The 18893-nt window shown below is 41.8% G+C and overlaps 2 protein-coding genes across 8 annotated transcripts in view; both read left to right on the plus strand.

The window, feature by feature from the left end:
* The window catches only part of LOC119841755 (serine/threonine-protein phosphatase 4 regulatory subunit 1-like), a 41524-nt gene extending 36196 nt beyond the window's left edge, over window positions 1-5328 (plus strand). For all 7 annotated transcript variants that reach the window (XM_043496234.1, XM_038369327.2, XM_043496232.1 and 4 more), the window contains 3 exons: window positions 1259-1393; window positions 2575-2716; window positions 4426-5328. In XM_043496234.1, coding sequence (XP_043352169.1) covers window positions 1259-1393; window positions 2575-2716; window positions 4426-4580 — 432 coding nt within the window. In that variant the 3' untranslated portion in view covers window positions 4581-5328. The remainder of the gene's footprint in view (window positions 1-1258; window positions 1394-2574; window positions 2717-4425) is intronic.
* Window positions 5329-8228: 2900 nt separating this feature from the next.
* ANKRD60 (ankyrin repeat domain 60) lies at window positions 8229-18065 on the plus strand. Its single transcript, XM_043496126.1, is given in 7 exon segments — window positions 8229-8241; window positions 10195-10328; window positions 10330-10492; window positions 11654-11784; window positions 13833-13998; window positions 17766-17859; window positions 17861-18065. Coding segments are annotated over 7 exon segments (906 nt in total).
* The last annotated feature ends 828 nt before the right edge of the window (window positions 18066-18893 follow it).

Here is an 18893-nt window from a genome sequence, read left to right on the forward strand (position 1 = left end):
ATCAGAGGCTCCTGAGCAACATGGTTTAAAAAATTACATTAGAAGTTTTGTTTGTTTGAAATTGTGGCTCAATAAAAGTTTGCAGAATGGATTGGGTATATTGAGTAAATACTAATTTTATAAATCTGTAAGCCTGCTAAATACATGGTTAACCAACAGAACTTTTTTTTTTTAAAGACATATATCAAGATAAAGGGGGAATTTTAATGTATGTACCCAGGTCTTCATGGACTTTTATTTTTAAACTTACCGATGATCTCTTTTATACATACATATTCTTAAGGAAAACCTAGTTCTTTTTCTTAAGTCAGGCTAACTCGTATGTACAGAATGACAGGAATACAAAATGAAATCCTGACCACTTACTATAATCTGATGTGCTGTAGCCCTGATAGTATGTAATGCTGCACATCGTGTGGTGGTAAAGTGTTAAACTGCACTTGGAAGATGTGCCTGCTTTGAGGGGAAAGCTGAACTCTGAATTTCCCTCTTTTCTTCCTTTGTGTCACAGTGTTAATGGTAATTTTCTTTGTGAATGATCCACATATGAGTAACTGCTATTTTCTTTGCCTTCCTCAAAACTAAGATTCTCATACGTAATCGTAACTATTAGGAGATAGCACCACCATTCTCTTGAATTTATTTCTAATGACTTATTTGAGCCCATTTTGTGTCAGACCTTTCCTGTTAAATATATATGCCTTCTGTAGAGAAGGACATGCTAGTAATCTGAAGCATGAAAAAGTAGACAAATGATCTTACTGTTCACTGTTCTTTCCTGTAAGTTGGTTTTATGCTATAATATAGTTTTGTTTAACAGTATTTAGTAAGTAGAGAACTTGTCTACATGCTGGCACCACAGACATCACAGGATCTGCTCTTTGCTGCTTTGGTCCTCCACAGAAAGGTGGTGGTGTTTTTATGTATTTTGTTTATTTATTTATTATTAGCAAGGATATCGCTGAGAACACCACAAAGTGGTGATGTAACATTTCTTTTAAAACCAGTGTTTGAGTGAGACTATAGCAAAGTAGACAATTGGGTCAGTAAAGAAGCTTAAAAATGGCCTCTTCTTTCAACCTTTGCGTTTCAGAGCTGTGCTAAGTAAAGCTTTTGTCAAAACAAACAACACTATAGTTTAATGATAGCTATAGTTCTGCAGAGGTTTTGGCATTCTTAAGTAATAGTCTTCAAGTGAAGTGATGCCACTTAAATGCTAGTATTCACGGTCTAAATCTGCCCTCTGATCTTTTCACAGGTTGTGGCAATACTACAGAAGTTCTATGCAAATAATGCAAGTGCGTTGGGATTAAATTTCATTAATGAGCTTGTAGCAAGATTCCGTCATTGTTCCAAGTGGATTGGAAGACAAGCTTTTGCTTTCATTTGTCAGGTTAGATTGCCTTTTTACATGTATGGGTGTATCAACAAATTGAGGATTCATAATGCTGGCAGGAATGGCTTTCAGAATTGGTAAAGGAATATAGAGCCATTCACCTCCAGGGTATTTAAGAAGTATTCCAAATGAGTAATGAGTGAAAGTCATTATCGTCTCAGGGTGGTTCAGTGGCTTGTGTGAACTGACATGTCCAAATCACAAAAGCAAACCTCAGAAGTAGCACCCTACCTTGTCAGCAGTCTTGGCAAGAAAGCAAAATATAGATGAGACTGAAAATAAGCTGTTTTGTGAAATCCACCTAGACTACTGGCAGGAGTATATCGTCCTGCTTAGACAGGGACTATACAGTTCACGTGTGCTCTTTGAATTAGTGGTGGTTGCCGGGTGCCCAGAGTTGGTGGAGAACGGGTATGTCTCTAAATTGACTAAACTTGTTTGCTATCGAGAGGAGGAGGAGGGGAAGTGGCCATTGACTGCCCTACTCTTCAGTTTGGTGGTAAATACTAGTCCATGAAAAGGCCATACATCATTTTCTTTTAGCCAGGGAAATGATTCATATTAGTAGTTAGTTGTAAGGCAGTGGGAAGAGGAGAGGCAAAGTCAAGGTGTTAATGATTTCCAGAATAAAAATTGTAAGTCCACTGCCTTCATTGGGCCAACTTTAAATGAATCCTGACATCCTAAATTCATATCTACACAGGGTAGAAGGACCAAATGATACTTATCCTTGAGTGAATCAATCAGATACTTTGATTGTGGTGTCCTTCCAGAAACTTGCAGGGGAAGGAAGGGCCATTAAAAGAAAAAAATATATTATAGTAACCTCCCCTTGTTCGCAAAAAGAAAAGGAGTACTTGTGGCACCTTAGAGACTAACAAATTTATAAATTTGTTAGTCTCTAAGGTGCCACAAGTACTCCTTTTCTTTTTGCGAATACAGACCAACACGGCTGCTACTCTGAAACCTCCCCTTGTTGTAAATGTAAATTTAGGCTGCGTGTGTGGAATGTGCATTTGAGAGTTAGGAATACATCTGAAATAGCCAGATAACTAACATTTTTTAAATGCAAGCTAAACTTGAGGCAAGTTGGAAAGAAATCGGAGATAATTCTTTTTGTTAAAGATACACTGATTATTCACCTTGCTTTATCTTCTGTTCTGCTCTTACCTCCACAGGCTGTAGTAGAAGAAGAGTGTATGCCTGTTGACCATTTTGTCGAACAATTACTTCCCAATCTTTTAAGTCTTGCTTCTGATCCTGTGCCAAACGTAAGGGTTCTGTTAGCCAAGGCTCTAAGGCAAACGCTGTTGGAGAAAGGTATGCTAAACTAATTCCTTTGATGTAAGAACTAATTTCTCATTAATTCCATCATTTCTGTAACACCGCAGCTTTTTACAAATGGGCTTGCTCCCCTGATAAAAAGAATGTTCAGATTTATGATATAACAAAGGCAGAAACTAGTACACTAAAATTTTGTAATTTGTAATTTTGTAATTTATAATTTTGGCATCCGATGAAGTGAGCTGTAGCTCACGAAAGCTTAAGCTCTAATAAATTTGTTAGTCTCTAAGGTGCCACAAGTACTCCTTTTCTTTTTGCGAATACAGACTAACACGGCTGCTACTCTGAAAACTATAATTTTGGGATCCTACATTTAAATTCAGTCTGTGCAGTGCTTGATATCAGTTAGTTTGCAAAAAGAACGCAGGCTTCTTTTTCCTTTCAAAATTTTTTTCTTTTCTACTAGCATTAAAAGGTTACTGTATATCCTCTGTGGTTTGTCACCCTTTTGTGATTTTGACATAATACAACAGATGTGATATTCTATTCAGTGGAGGGCAGTTGAATGCCTGTTTATAGTGGGGAAAGTCACATAGCATGTTATATAAATTATTTAAGGCAGGAGTTCTCAAACTTCATTGCACTGTGACACCCTTTTGACAGCAAAAAATTATTATATGACTGTAGGATGGGGGACCGAATCCTGAGTCCCACTGCCTCAGGGGCAGGATAAAGTCAAAGCCTGAGCCCCACCACCCCAGGCGAGAAAGGGGTTAAAGCCAAAGCTCAAAGGCTTCAGCCCCAGCCAGGGGCCCTGTAACCTGAGCCCAACCGTCCAGGGCTATATCCCTTGGGCTTGGCCCAGGGCAGTGGGGCTTGGGCTTTGGCCCTGAGCCCCTGCAAGTCTAAGCCAGCCTTGGCGACACCATTAAAATGTGGTTGTGACCCACAGTTTGAGAAGAGCTGACTGAAGGCTAAGAGGAGGCATCAATAAAGTATAGGTCCAAAGAGGAGATGCTTTTGAGAAATTCAGAGGATCAAAATAAATGAAAGGAATTGTAATCAGATGTTTAAAAGGTTCTGCACAAACTCAGTTTGCTATATTCATCAACTATTTCTCAATTCTAGAGAATGAATAGTGTAACAGCCTTGTTTGCAAATATGGTCACTCATCCACTCATATGCATATTCCTGTATTTGTTTTTCAAAACATCCAGGCCACCTCTGATATATCCCTTTTTATAAAGGGAGTCACCCTTCTCCACTCCTCACCAGAATCAGTTATGTCAATGGGAGTATTTTGATAGTACTTAAAAAAAAGAACATGGCAGCCTGCCAATTTTCCTTCCTTGATGGTACGTTTCTACTTGGGGACCAGCAAAAGCAAAGAACCACTTATAGAAATATTGAGTATTCTACATAGAACTCTCCCTTTGCCAAGTCCTAAGTGAAAGAAATTAAGAAAAAAACAGCCTTCTTTCTCAACTTCCGTGGACTTGCTTTAGCTTCCCCAGGGAGGCAAGCCTCGAAGTTAGACATACTTCTCTGGATGAAGGAAGACCCTAACACTAATCCCACCATGTCCGTTGTGTGATCTGCAACTTTAAATTAAAAAAAAAAAAAAAAAAAAAGCAAAGCTTCATTCTCTCTTCTGGCAAAGGGTAAGAATAATTTTGTGATGTGCCTGAAGTATACAGTACAGCACAACTCTGAATAAAACTCCTTTTTCCCCCTTCTTGTTCTAGCTTATTTTAAAAGTGTTGGCAACCCTCATCTAGAAGCTGTGGAAGAGACTGTTCTAGCTTTACAGTCTGACAGAGACCAAGATGTGTCTTTTTTTGCCACTGTAAAACCAAAACTGAACAATATGGACATGACTTCCCTTGAAAAACAAAACTAAACTGTTCATCTGCTACAAACCCTGAACATCAAAATGGTGACACACTTCATGTTCTTGGAGCAACATGGAACCAAGCAATTTATTGCCTCCCTGGTCTGAGAGAAAAGGGCTTGTTGAAAATGCCATTATCTTCATTCAGTGACCACTTTTATATCTACAGCTGTGCATCAGATGGGATGACTACATTCAAACGTTTGTTCTTTTCCTTGTAAACATGGATTGTAACTCATCTCTACAAAAGGTCCAGTATTGTAAATATCCTCTTATGAAGTTGCACATATACAGCATTTCAGTATCATCCGTTACAGTAATATATTTTTTAATACTGTATTTTAAAAAAATCCAGTAATAAAGCAGTTTGCTAGAAACCCCTCTAAGCTTGTAAGTTTAAAAATCTGAAGTTAGTAAGCTTATGTGTAGATGCTTTCCCCCGTTTTATTGTGGTTTTTATATTTTTTTGTTTATAGTACTGCATTTTATTATTTACCTGAAAAAATGTATATATGTGAATAGCTCCTGAAACTTTTGGCAAAAGAATTCAAAAAATTTGAATCCCACACCAGTGAGACTCGTATAAGCCATTTTACGTTATACAACACAGGTGGCTTGTTGGAACTAAAGCATGGCTTACTTCTACTTTTAACATACATGTGTGTTTTTTTAAAATCAGGGCTTGACTTTCTCTGTATATTGGAGCAGTTTTTATTACTTTGTCTCTTGTAAACTGTATTATTTAACATTTTTTTTCTCACTTCCTGCTGTTAATCCTTGGTCTCCTTTTCTCACTGCTAGTACTGATGGGTGTGTAATATACATGGACTGTTAACTTCCGAAACTGGAAATTGCTAATTCTGCCCTAGCAAAGTTCATTTCATTCAAGGAACTCAAAGGTCACAGATTACATGAAGTCTCTGCAATAAGAAGTAACCTTTATAAATGCTCTGCAAAGTGTGTAAGTAGGGATGTATGTGTATGGGAGTGCATCACATACGTGTGTACACACACACACACACACACACACACACACACACCTGTGACTTTGAAAAACACTGTATCTGGTTCAGCATTCAGATCCCTGGGAATCTGTCTCTCTGTACTGTAATGATAGAGAAAAATTCTTATGTTGTGGTCTCTGTATGTTTCCATATAGTGTAGATTTCCAGAGTACAAAAGTTGACCTATTTTACTTTACAAATTCGCTTTGTAGTCTTGTAGCTGTTGTCATGATTCTTTGGATTGGATGTAAACAAAAAATGAAATGTGAAAAACCAAGATTACATTAACTTGACAGTATATTGGATTCTTCTTATATCTAAACAGGAACTTCGGTAGAAAAAAAGTAGGATGAAATCCTCTTCACTAAACCTGGCAGTTTTGCAAAATAGTTACTTAAGCTAAAGAACTGATTCTCTTTGTTGGGCACTGCTTATTTCAGCTCTGCCTTCCCGTGTACAAAGACTTGAACTAACATAGGACCTGATCCAAAACCTATTGAAGACAATGGGCTTTGACTCAGAACAACAGCCTTGCAGTATATATACTGCATTATGGGGAAATGGATCTCATTTAATGACAAGTAAATTACTGTGTTCAGCATTTGTTTAATGTGTAAACAGACCAGTAAAAGAATAGTTCCTTCCACTTTATTTCATTGCTATAACATGCATTACTTATATTGTCTGGAAGTTAAAAATACTCCTCTCTTAAAACTGGATTGTCAGCCTCATAGCAAGTAGCTTTCCCAGCCTGATATGTATATGTTTTTTGAGTGTTTAATTTTGTATAAATATTTACCAAACTAGTTTTGCATTATAATGTATAGTATTTGTAATAAATTGTTTGCTTGCAAGACCATAAGATGCTTTTAGAAACTATAGGCGGAAATATATTGTTGCTATTTCAGAAAACAGTTTAAAATCTGTAAATTCCACAATTTCCACCCTTAATTTTTTTATATAATTTAAAACAAATGCCTCTTCAATGCAAACCAATTTTTATGACTGCAAGTTCTCAGCAAAAAAAATGCAAGTTAGTTTTTTTATAGTTTTAATATCTTTTTCTAATGCTAACATTATACTAATATTTTTTTAAACAGTTCAAATTTTCTAAGATTGTTCTGACCAGGTTTTATTTTTGTTGACTATTAACAGGTCGTTAAATTTCTCAGCACTGATCATAAAGTTTTTAAGTGTACATAGATATGTTTTAAATGTACTGTATATAAACTGGTTACTTTGAACATTAATACAACCCAGCTTTCTGTTTCCATAATCGTCTTAAAAAGTTACTGGAAAATACAAACTTCTGTGTGTGTTTATGGAAAGTTGGGACTCTATTAAACTCATTAAAACTCTATAGTTGCATGCACTAGATGGGACAACAGATCTTCCTTTAACTTCAGACAACATGCAGTTCTATTAAACTGGCTCACTTTTTCCAAAGTGTGCATTTTGTTTTCATTTTATACTGGAAATATGACTTCAGCATGACTAAAGACTGCACTTTACCACTCACACTAGACAGATGGTTGCAATGAAGATTAAAGCTGTGTATTCACCTGCAATTCTCTGGCTGTTTAAATTATGCAAAAACTGTATTTTAAAAGCCAAATGGAGCAAAGTGAGGTAGTCAATCCACTTTTGCAAAAGCAGCAAGAATATCACTCTAAAACACTTTTGGCTAAGGGATATGAGAATAACATTAGTGGTGCAATATTGCTTGGATGCTGTAGAAAATTATCAGGCACTTGTAATCCAAAGCATGTTAGTCATGTTGCTTAGAATTCAGACTCACTGTATCCACTATATATGATACACACTTGGCAACTAACAGGATTCTGCCCTAGTGGCAGCTGTCATCTATAAACAATGTTGTTTAGATCCCAAATAAGTGGAGACACTCTGGAAGTGCCACTGATTTGCCAGAATATAGAAGCTATGTAACTTTCTATTGTATTTATCTCAATAAATCTCATGACTGTTTTATGAAATGTCTGTGGTAATTGACTCCTGTCATAAATAGTATATACAACTTGTTTTCTTCACCTGCTTAAAATACAAGTTCAGTACTTGGGGTTATAAAGTGGTAATTATGTGGTTAAAAATAAACCACGAACAGCTATAGATTAACGAGGAAAACAGGAATATAAAATACCCTAGTGCATGCGTGCAACATGGCAGAGTTAATGTTGCTATAGGAGCCTTAATAATGGATTTTCCTCTCTTTTCTGTGCTTGATTTCTTAATGTTGCATCTGTGCTAAGTTTTCCATATAAGAGACTGGGGGCCTGGGGGAGTGGGGAAGGAAAAAGGATGTCACAGGGTCCATTCACTGCTAGGGTCACCTCCTCCTGGCCCATCTGGGGTTTAGCTCCTTCCAGGTGCTGCCCCCTCCTCTGGTGGTCCCTCCACCCAGCTTCTTCTCTCACCCTGCAGCCCCTCTTGCTCCAGGAACTGCAGCTGCCTCTTTGTGACTTGGCCTTCTGGCCAGGTCACTGTGTGTTTCCCTCTTCAAGGGCATCAAAGTTTTTCCTCAGTGCCAATCTCAAGCAGTCTTCCCATTCATTTCCCCATGCTGCCACTTCCTCTGTGGCTGGCAGGGGAACCTGGGCCTGCTCTCTACTCTTGGTTCCAGCTCAGGGACCCTCTAATGAGCAGCCAAGGTCTGTTCTCTCCTGGACCTTCCTACCTTCACCTGAGCCTCATCCTGCTTCCTGCCTCCTCCTCCAGGTTCAGCTTGGGGAGTTAATGGGCCCACCTAGCCACTTTAACCCTTCCAGGGCCTGTGTGGGGGTGGATACCCCATCACAGGGGGGATTCTGGTTATTAATTTTCACCCATCTCTGTGCTGCTCTCTGCCTCTCAAGGTCTGTCATCCTTTCTCCTCTTTTTCACCTCCCCTAGATCCCTGTACCTTCCCATAAATGAGTTGAGAAGTCCCATACTTCCCCCCAGCTGTTACTTACCTCTCGTGACCCCAACCACCTCTGTACCTGTCTCTCCTTCTCAAGGTGCTCTCCTGCACTCCTTCCCCAGCTCTTCCCTGGATTTGTACGCACAGTTCCCTTTTGTCCTCTTTTGGGTTCCTCATCTAATGTGCTCCTATGCCTAGCCTCAAAGTCCCTCTGTGTCTATTCCCCACTCCTGCCTTCACCAAAGAGCAACTCTTCTTGCCCTCTCCTCCTTCACATTCCTCCACATTATCATAAATGATAAATCTCAACAGGTCGCCCCCACCCTCTAGGAGGAAAGAGGAAACGATGCTGCAGCTGGTGGCTGGGACTCCTCCCCAACTGTCTCAACTGCTGCCCTTTGAGGTTCCAGCCTTTGCTCTGTTCTGAGCAGGAAGGACCCCAGTCCTGCAGAGCAGAGACTTGGGGCTTGTCTACACTGGCAAGTTTCTGCACTGTAAAGCAGCTTTCTGCACTCAAACTGCGGAGGTGTACACACTGCCCAGCCACTTTGTGTGTAGAAACTCCTCAGTTGCAGCGCTGCAAAAAACCCACCTCAATGAGAGTCCTAAGGCTATTTGTGCAGAGGCTCCGGCGCTCCGTTGCCAGTGTAGACACTTGATTGCTTTCTGCGCTGTAATTGGCCTCCAGAGTCGTCCCATAATGCCTCAAATGACCACTCTGCTCATTGTTTTGAACTCAGCTGCCCTGGAGACATGTGCCCCCAGGCCCCCTTTCAAAGCACCTTTTCTGACAACCCTTGTGTGCTGTGCTGATCTGCCCTGGGACACAAGCAAACCATTAATGTGGAGTGTGTTGTGTGTGTGTGTGTGGTGTGTGTGGTTTCCTGCCACTGTCTGAACTTACAAGACAGCATGCTGACATACTCTGTCCCGCAAAACACGCTCTCTTCCCCCCCCCACATACTCACTCTTCCCCCCCCCCTTCACTTGAAAAGCAGCTGGCAATATCGTAGGATGCTCATGGAACAATGGGATGGGGAAACCCTGCATCATGTGATGCTGTGCCTGCCCCATGAGGCATTGCAAACCCTTCCCAAAGCACCCTGCAGCCAGTTGCACGGTGGGATAGCTACCGTAATGCACTGCTGTCTTTGCCATTGCAAGAGCTGCTAATGTGAATAAGCTCCAGCATCACAAGGAGCACAGTGTGGACATGCAACAGCCATTTAATTCCAGCTTTTTAATAAAAGTGGTATAATTTGTGGCGCAGAAACTTTCTAGTGTAGACATACCCTTAGATGCAGCCTTCACCCTGCTCCCTAGTGAACATCTTAGTACAGAAAGAAGGAAAAGAGTTGGCTGAGTTACTGCTTCCAGCAGGCTCACTCCCTTTCCCCTTCCCTGGCTGCCCTCCAGCCAACTAAAAGCTCTCATCACCCTTGGTGAAAGTTGAGGGGAGCGAGACTGAGCGAACAGGCCCCCCTTTAAAATCACTGCATGTGCGCTGATAGCTCCTCTGAACATATGTACTATGATGACACACCCATGCCACTGTGATTGCTACACGACATCATACTTAAGCTGTCTACCTAGCTATTATGTCACATGTATGGTGTACATCTGAGCCACATCCTTCATGCTGCCCAGATGTACTATGACATGCTAATGCTGCCCAGTTAACTTCACCTGGAGGATGTTTAAGAGCAACGGCCGTTGGCAGGAGGAGGGAGTTGTCACCAACAGGTCTAACCCCAACCCTTAGGTAGTACTATGTTTTGGTTCAACCCAAACTCCAAGCGGGGAAAGACCCACAAAGTGGCCCTGAACAGCAGCTTGCCCCCCCCGGCTATTCAGCATCAAACTCCACCTGGCTGAAACTAGTGAGACCTTCCGGTTACCCGGGTGCTACAGCGACTTGACTGTGTTGAAGCTGAAGCACCATCTGGAGCTGCTGACTGGTATCCCCCTACATTTTCAACGCCTCCAGTACCTGGATGAAGGTGGGGACTTCTACCATCCTGGGAGTCTTCAGCCTGGGTTCCTTGCCACATCAGGCATCCTCAGTACCTGCTTTAAGGTCAGGGGCCATCCCTGCCAATTCCAGTGGCATTAGTATCCGGATGAAGATCCCAGACCTTCTTTTCTTTTTCCTACTCCATTCCTGGAACCCATCTCTTGTTTCAACCCTTAGTATTCCCTTCTCCAGCCCTGGGATGCCCTGCAGGGCTTGGAAACCCCACTCACCCATGGCTGCTTGGGAGCTTTCCCTGATGGGTGCCAGGGCTGAGCTCTCAGGTTTGGCAGAATTTAACCTTTCACTATTTTTTTTAATTGCTTAGTGCTTAAGGCTGTGGTGAAACCCTTCCAGTGTGAACATAGTGCAAACTGAAGCAGGGCCCTCTTCTTGAGTCTGCAGAATGGCAGCTCAGAGCTTTGTCAAGCTGCAGCAGAGTGAAACTAACAAGATTTCTGGTCAGTTTCCCTGCTGCTCTTTAGAACCCAGTGATAACTGTCCAGAGTTACTTTTGCTGCTGGACTTCATATTTTTGGAGAGTTTATATAAATGTCTGACAGGGATCTCTTCCTCAAAAACCACCTATACCTTACCACCTATTTCCTTTTCTCCCGACCCCTTTGTTTTTGGAATAACAACACAGTTGTGTGCACACACATGCACCAGACACACACATGCTCTGTATATATTTTGACTGTATCCCTCTTACCTCTTACCCTCCCCCAACCATTCCACCTTTCATATTTACGTGTTGTCTTAGGCCATGATTCTTCATGAGCTCTGTGTTGAAATGGGTCTACTCTCATGGAGCATTTTGCAGAATCGGGACTTTAGATTATAAACTATTCCAGGCAGGGAGCCTGTGTTTATGTTTGCACAGCACTTATACAATAGAGCTTTGATCCTAGATGGTGCATCTGGGTGCTATTGTGACCTATTTCTTAAACAATAAATGAGCGAACAGCAAAGCCAGATCAAAGTTCTGTTTACTAGAAAAAAACCGAGAGATTTTCAAATGGATGATATCCACCATCTAATGGTCTCATAGCGAGGGAATCTCTTCAGTTGATGTGCATATTCATTTCTCTCTTAATAACCCAGTTCTTTGCAAATGCTATCTTGACTTGTTGTTTTTCATTCCCTCCAGTAGATCTGCCAGATGAGTCTACGTTTAAGTACAATGATATTGTCCCTGGCGGAACAATTACTATACGCGTCTGGCGACAAGATGGCTGGGGGCTTCTCGTGGCAGCTGCTGCTGGAGGAGATATTACCCAGGTTGATTCATAGCTTTTGTAAATGATGGGTCTGCTTTGTGCAAACACTGTAAAAGGGGGATTGTTAAAAGATTCATGTACTAGGTGAATATCTTCAGAGAGCAGCAAATAGTGGGGAGGCTGTATCTGGGGTCCTAGGTCAAAAACCAATGGGGTGATCTTGAACACCTGCTAGTAGTAAAACCCAATGAAAGGTTGATCACAGTAATACTCCAGGACTTCAATATGTCAGTCCATTTTTGAGGGAAGTGTATAGACAACTGGAAATGCAAAGAGGATGAACAGCTTTGGGAAGGAGGGAAGAAGTTCAGGGGAGAAGATCTTTGATTCAGTTGGTTCACTTTAGCAGCTAGCCCGCTTCTTTTGTTAAGCTATGGCCTTAGTTGTAGTGGACTTCCTTTTGTCTCCACTACAATTTGGCTTTATTTTTGGTAGTGGTATTTCCCAATTCTTTTTCCTGCTCACAGTCATACTACTGTTTGATCAATATACTGCCACATGGGAGAGTCTTTATTTCTCTCATTGCAAATTGCCATTATTTTAAATATCTCTTCTCTTCTGACACTTTTTACCACCATGCTTTTCCTGTGGGTAGCAATAATAATAATACTTGCTATTACATAGCACTTTTCATCCATATATCTCCAAGTGATTAAAAAGGTGATTAAACCTTTATTATCACAGTTATAGCTAGGGAAACTGAGACACCCAGGATATGTGAGTTGCCCAAAGTCATGTGAGTCAATGGCAGAGCTATGAATATAACCTCTCTCACGTGGTCCTTTATCCACTGACTCCTGAGTAAGGACAGTAGGCTAAGGACTCCTTCAAAGCTCATGAAGCTTCCAAAATCAATGGAAGGGAGGGACTGATGTAGCAAAATCTGCATCTTCTCCACAATTCCTGGGAGTTCCATTGGTCTTCAGTCATACTATCTTGAGCTGTGATCTTTGACTAGCTAAGTAGGCTTTGGCTGGGTCAATTCTGAGGTGGGAGATCTCTATGGAACACGGTCTTCAGTGATTCAGAAGATAGCATTCTTCTCTCTGGGATTAGTACTGAACAGGGTCTGAATTAGAGGGTAATATGCTGTGAACTCAAAGTCCTGACTAGCTGTGGTCATGAAATATCCCATGGTATGTTAGGAGAGCTCTTTACACAGTTGTCTTGGCTAATTACATTCTGCTTATCTACGTTTCCACAACTATTTGACATGGATACAGAGGTGTACTTCACTTCCTGTCTTATACTGTTGTGTAATGTTGCAATACACTGGTAGCAGCTGCTATGTTTGAGCCAGAGATGGCTGTATTTCACTGTTAAATAAAGTGAAATTGGTTATAGTGTATATGTCAGTTTGAAGGCTGATTCTGTGTTGCTTGTGCACCCAAAATTCCTACTGATCCTGTATTGGCTGGGTGGGCAACATAGGAGTGGGCCACAAATGCTATGGTGTCTTTTGAGATGAAACATGCAGTGTATTATTTAATACATTATACTTTCAGCTGGTCAAAAAAAATTCTGTTAAAACTTTTTTTCAACCAAAAATTTGGTTTTCAACTCAACAACACTGAGAGTGCCGTGATACATTACCTCCCTTCACCAAGAGGAATGATGATGGTTCATCCTGGGAGATGTAATCTGACCAGGGAATCCAGCCTATTGAGGAGAATGGGAGCATAAGGTACCTAAACTACATCTCTCATGAGACACCACGGCAGCATTTCAGAATTGAAATATTTTGGCTTTTGATTTTTCACCAAAAACTCTAAAGCTTTCTATGGAGGTGGATGAAAGGGGAAATCTTTTCTGATCAGCTGTAACTATAATTCTACCTACCAGAACACCTGAATACACAAAGTCTCTTCTAGACCTTGGTTTCTTTTTTTTCTGGTTCCAGTGCACAGGCCTAGCCAAGGGTCACTTTAAGTTTAGAATGTAAGACCCTGTAGTTTGAGTCTTTATAGGTATCTAAACACTTTTAATATTGAAATTGATTGATTGAATAATCAGTCAGTATTTGTGTGATGTTCTCATTTATTTTGCCAGCTACTATGTTTAGGAGTTACAAAGGGCTCCACATGCAGCACTCCAAATTCACAGTTACTGGGACCAGAAGAGAAAAAGAAATGGATCGCGCACCGAGCATTTGTGGCATTGTATATTGCCAGCCACAGAGGCCACATTGCAGCTGTAGAATTTCTTCTGGAAAATGGTAATATTCATTAATTTTCAAGGGGCCCTTATGATCATCTAGACAGATTTCCTGCATAAGGCAGGGGTAGAATTTTCCCCAGTGATTCCTGAATCAAGCCAAATGACTGTGCTTGAATTAAAGTGGGCAACTTTTCGAAAGGCATTCAGATGGGAGGAAGAATCCACCCCAGCCCTTGGTAAGCTGTTCCTATAGTTCATGACCCTCAGGGTTTAAAAATAGGCATCAGATTTCCAATTTGGATTTTTCTGACTTCAGCTTCCAGCCACTGAATTTTGTCGTTATTTATCATATTTATTCCTATAACACCTGTAGTTACTTTGAACTCTTGGGTGGCTTCACAGCTTCACAGCTTCCAGCCAGGGAAGGGGGAAAAAGCACCCAAAATTATCCATGAAGGCCTGTCCTCAGGGCTTGCTTGGTCACACACAAAGCAAACCAACTGAAAACCACTAGGTAATAAACCAGGAGATTTCCCCTGTTGGCAGCCAGCCAGGAGGAGAGAGACACCCTTCCCTTAGACCCACCTTCCTTTCCTTTTATACTCTGCCTGAAGCAGCCATGTGACCAGCTGGGACCTGTTAAGTTTGCAGTCTGCAGTACCTTTACATTGTTGTTCTTATTTGCTTAAAATCTGGTATTCTCCCACCCGCCCACTAATTTTCTTTGGAGAACCTGCTAATAGAGACTAAAGAAATTATTTGTTTTTTCTACCATCTAACCTATATATATCTTCACAGCCCAGCAGGTCCTATGAAAATTGACAATGAAAATAAGACCAGGGCAGCGCCCTGTAAGGCATGTGAAAGATGCTGCACATGTGCTCTTTTTGTGATGGGCTCCCTGGAGTCCTCTTAAGGTGACTCCGAGGCTATTGACTGGCTCCTCAAGACTATTTAGCTGTGTTTTTCCCCACTTACTAAACCCAGTCTTGCTTGTCTTGCCCATAGGCAATCAATATGTGGGAAATCACATACTCAGCCATGTGCTTTGAAAAGCCAGATGTTTTGTCTCAGGTTGTTTCCACGCTGAGCAAAGCTGGGCCAGTCAAACACCATTTTTGTATTTTATTACATCTTTATATGACACTAGGAGTCTGATCCAAAGTGCATTGGAAAAAAGAGATCCTTTCTATTGGCCTCCCTGGGGTTTGCAGGGTGTATGCCAGCATAATGAGCCTTTCTACTTCAGCTGCCAGTGTGCACTGTGATCCAACCCCTACACTTGCCCATCTGTACTGCATGAGTATTACTCCATCACTGTTTTGCTTCTGGTGAGGTAATCTCCATCGTTAAGAGCTGTGCTCAGATCCCAAAGTCTGTTTCATAGATTCATAGATACTAAGGCTAGAAGGGACCATTCTGATCATCTAGTCCGACCTCCTGCACAGTGCAGGCCACAGAATCTCACCCACCCACTCCTATGAAAAACCTCACCCATGTCTGAGCTATTGAAGTCCTTAAATCATGGTTTAAAGACTTCAAGGAGCAGAGAAGCCTCCCTCAAGTCAACCATGCTCCATGCTACAGAGGAAGGCGAAAAACCTCCAGGGCCTCTTCCAATCTGCCCTGGAGGAAAATTCCTTCCTGACCCCAAATATGGCGATCAGCTAAACCCTGAGCACATGGGCAAGATTCACCAGCCAGATACTACAGAAAATTCTTTCCTGGGTAACTCAGATCCCATCCATCTAATATCCCATCTCAGGGGATTTGGCCTATTTACCCTGAATATTTAAAGATCAATTACTTACCAAAATCCCATTATCCCATCATACCATCTCCTCCATAAACTTATCAAGTAGAATCTTAAAACCAGATAGATCTTTCGCCCCCACTGCTTCCCTTGGAAGGCTATTCCAAAACTTCACTCCTCCGATGGTTAAAAACCTTCATCTGATTTCAAGTCTAAACTTCCTGGTGGCCAGTTTATACCCATTTGTTCTTGTGTCCACATTGGTGCTGAGCTGAAATAATTCCTCTCCCTCTCCTGTATTTATCCCTCTGATATATTTATAGAGAGCAATCTTATCTCCCCTCAACCTTCTTTTAGTTAGGCTAAACAAGCCAAGCTCCTTAAGTCTCCTTTCATAAGACAAGTTTTCCATTCCTCGGATCATCCTAGTAGCCCTTCTCTGTACCTGCTCCAGTTTGAATTCATCCTTTTTAAACATGGGAGACCAAAACTGCACTGTTGCTTTAAACCTCAATAAATACTTGACCCCACCACTGAAGTCAGGCTAGGAACTGCATAGAATCATAGAAGATTAGGGTTGGAAGAGACCTCAGGAGGTCATCTAGTCCAACACCCTGCTCAAAGCAGCACCAACCCCAACTAAATCATCCCAGCCAGGGCTTTGTCAAGCCGGGCCTTAAAAACCTCTAAGGATGGAGATTCCACAACCTCCCTAGGTAATCCATTCCAGGGCTTCACCACCCTCCTAGTGAAATAGTTTTTTCCTAATATCCAACCTAGACCTCCCCCACTGCAACTTGAGACCATTGCTCCTTGTTCTATCACCTGCCACTACTGAGAACAGCTGAGCTCCATCCTCTTTGGAACCCCACATCAGGTAGTTGAAGGCTGCTATCAAAGTCCCTCTCACTCTTCTTTTCTGCAGACTAAACAGCCTCTCCTCATAAGTCATGTGCCCCAGTCCCCTAATCATTTCCATTGCCCTCTGCTGGACTCTTTCCAATTTATCCACACTCTTTCTGTAGTGGGGGGCACAAAACTGGATGCAATATTCCAGATGTGGTCTCACCAGTGCTGAATAGAGGGGAATAATCACTTCCCTCGATCTGCTGGCAATGCTCCTACTAATGTAGCCCAATATGCCGTTAGCATTCTTGGCAACAAGGGCACACTGTTGATTCATCCAGCTTCTCGTCCATTGTAATCCCCAGGTCCTTTGCTACAGAATTGCTGCTTAGCCAGTCGGTCTCCAGCCTGTAGCCATGCATGGGATTCTTCCATCCTAAGTGCAGGACTCTGCATGTGTCCTGTCGAGTGCGGGAATTTGTGCCTACCGTTAAACATTTGCCTTACACATTTTACTGTCATGAATCTTATAAATGATACATTGATTCAGTGGGAAAGTGGGGTTCTTGACATTAAAGAGACATTAATACAGTTTAACCTTGAGTATTAATAAATGGCACTGAAGAGCATCTCCTGATGTTTTATAACATGGCCTCAGCTGTAGCTATTCAGGCTGTAATTCCATCAAGAGGTTCTGGTGATCCCATGTACACAAAAGCAAAGCATGAGTGGTTTACTCATGTCACCCAAATCCCCTAAATGGAAGGAAGTTTCTTTATCATCACTGGCACGTCTTACTGAGGAGTTGCTTAGTGGGCAGGAAAAAGATCCAGCAATGCTCTTCCGGTCCAAGGTTCTCACACCCAACCTTGATAAAGATGGCTGTTCCCTTCTTGATTATCATCCTCATCACAGTTTTTCAGCCACCAGGAGTTTCAGAAACTAATCTGGTTAAAGAATAATCCTTCATGTGCCCTACATGAAGCAAGGGCAGACTTGGGTGCACTGAACAAAATAGATGTGTATCAGTTCTAGGACGTGATTCTATCTAGAGCCAAGGTAGAGAGAGCATTTGGCCTGTAGATTTGTTAATTTAAATAAGGGTGATTAATTCAAGATCCTTTCTTAAGGAGGATTTAATTTTCACCTTCCTTGAACATGCCAGGGGACGTGCACTCTCCTCTTCTGGCTTATTGGGTTCTAAGTATGCGTTATCTTCTCTGCAGGTGCAGATTTGCATGCTAAAACACCACTGGGGAGGACTGCTCTTCACGCTGCCACTGTCATGGGCCGATGTGACTGCATGATCTGCTTCTTAGCTGGGGGCACAAACTTCTGACCCAGACAATGAGGGACAAAGTGCAGTGAGCCTAGCCCGCCTCTGGGGCCAGAAGCAGAGCGAACGTAGACTGTTCCATTTCCAGTGGCAGCAGAGATAAACTGGAACCATGTCACCCTCACCAAGTTGGAGCTTACATCAGAAGTTGGATTCCAGGATACAGAGCTCTAAAATACACATGGGTTAATTTATTTAGTGCTGGTCAGTTTCAGGGGACAGTCAGTAATTCTCCCGGAAAGCCACACTTTAAATATTGGGGAGAAAAATCCATGTGCTTCAGGTACTAAATGAGCTCTTGTGTTGGTGATGCTGCAGCCTTGATGACAGAAGTCTTGACAGCATAGCTCCCAGACACGCTCTTAATTTGTAGGTTATAGGGATCTGGAAAATTGTTACATAGCCATTTCAGCCATTTAATTAATACACTTAGTAGTGATAGCGTAGACCTGCCTGTGAACTCTGCTTGGAATGCTCAGTGTAGAGGTAATTTTCTGATGGTTGGTGCTAGGTTGTGACAGTGTTGTCTAATGGGTATATCGGGGGCTACAAATTAGGACTGCTAGGTTATTAATTCCATTTTCCTGCTGACTTGCTATGTAATGTAGGGCGGGTCACTTAAAGCTAGCTTTATTCAGACGCGGCGGGTTCTATTCCCCATGACTGTATGTAAATCAGGTTGTGCAGGCAAGTGGCTAATTATGGTCACTGGTAGGTGCAATCAGGATAATTACGCATGGAAATTAGACATTACATTGGGACCCCAGCTTTTTAAACAATTAGGCCTGGAGGAGGGTGGCTTTTCAAAAGTACCTAAGGAAATGATGTACCCAACTCCCATTGACTTTCAAGAGGTTCTGGGCAACTAACTTGGATGCATTAAGAAAATCCCACTTTAATTTTTTGGGGTCCCATTTTCAAGGACCCACTGCCAGATCTTCCAAGAGCTCTGCTCCCATTTATGCACCTAAATGAGGGGCAGATTTTCAAAAGCACTCATCCCCCAGCAGCTCCTATT

The sequence above is a fragment of the Dermochelys coriacea genome, chromosome 13, assembly GCF_009764565.3.
Source record: "Dermochelys coriacea isolate rDerCor1 chromosome 13, rDerCor1.pri.v4, whole genome shotgun sequence".
In the NCBI taxonomy this organism is placed as follows: Eukaryota; Metazoa; Chordata; order Testudines; family Dermochelyidae; genus Dermochelys; species Dermochelys coriacea.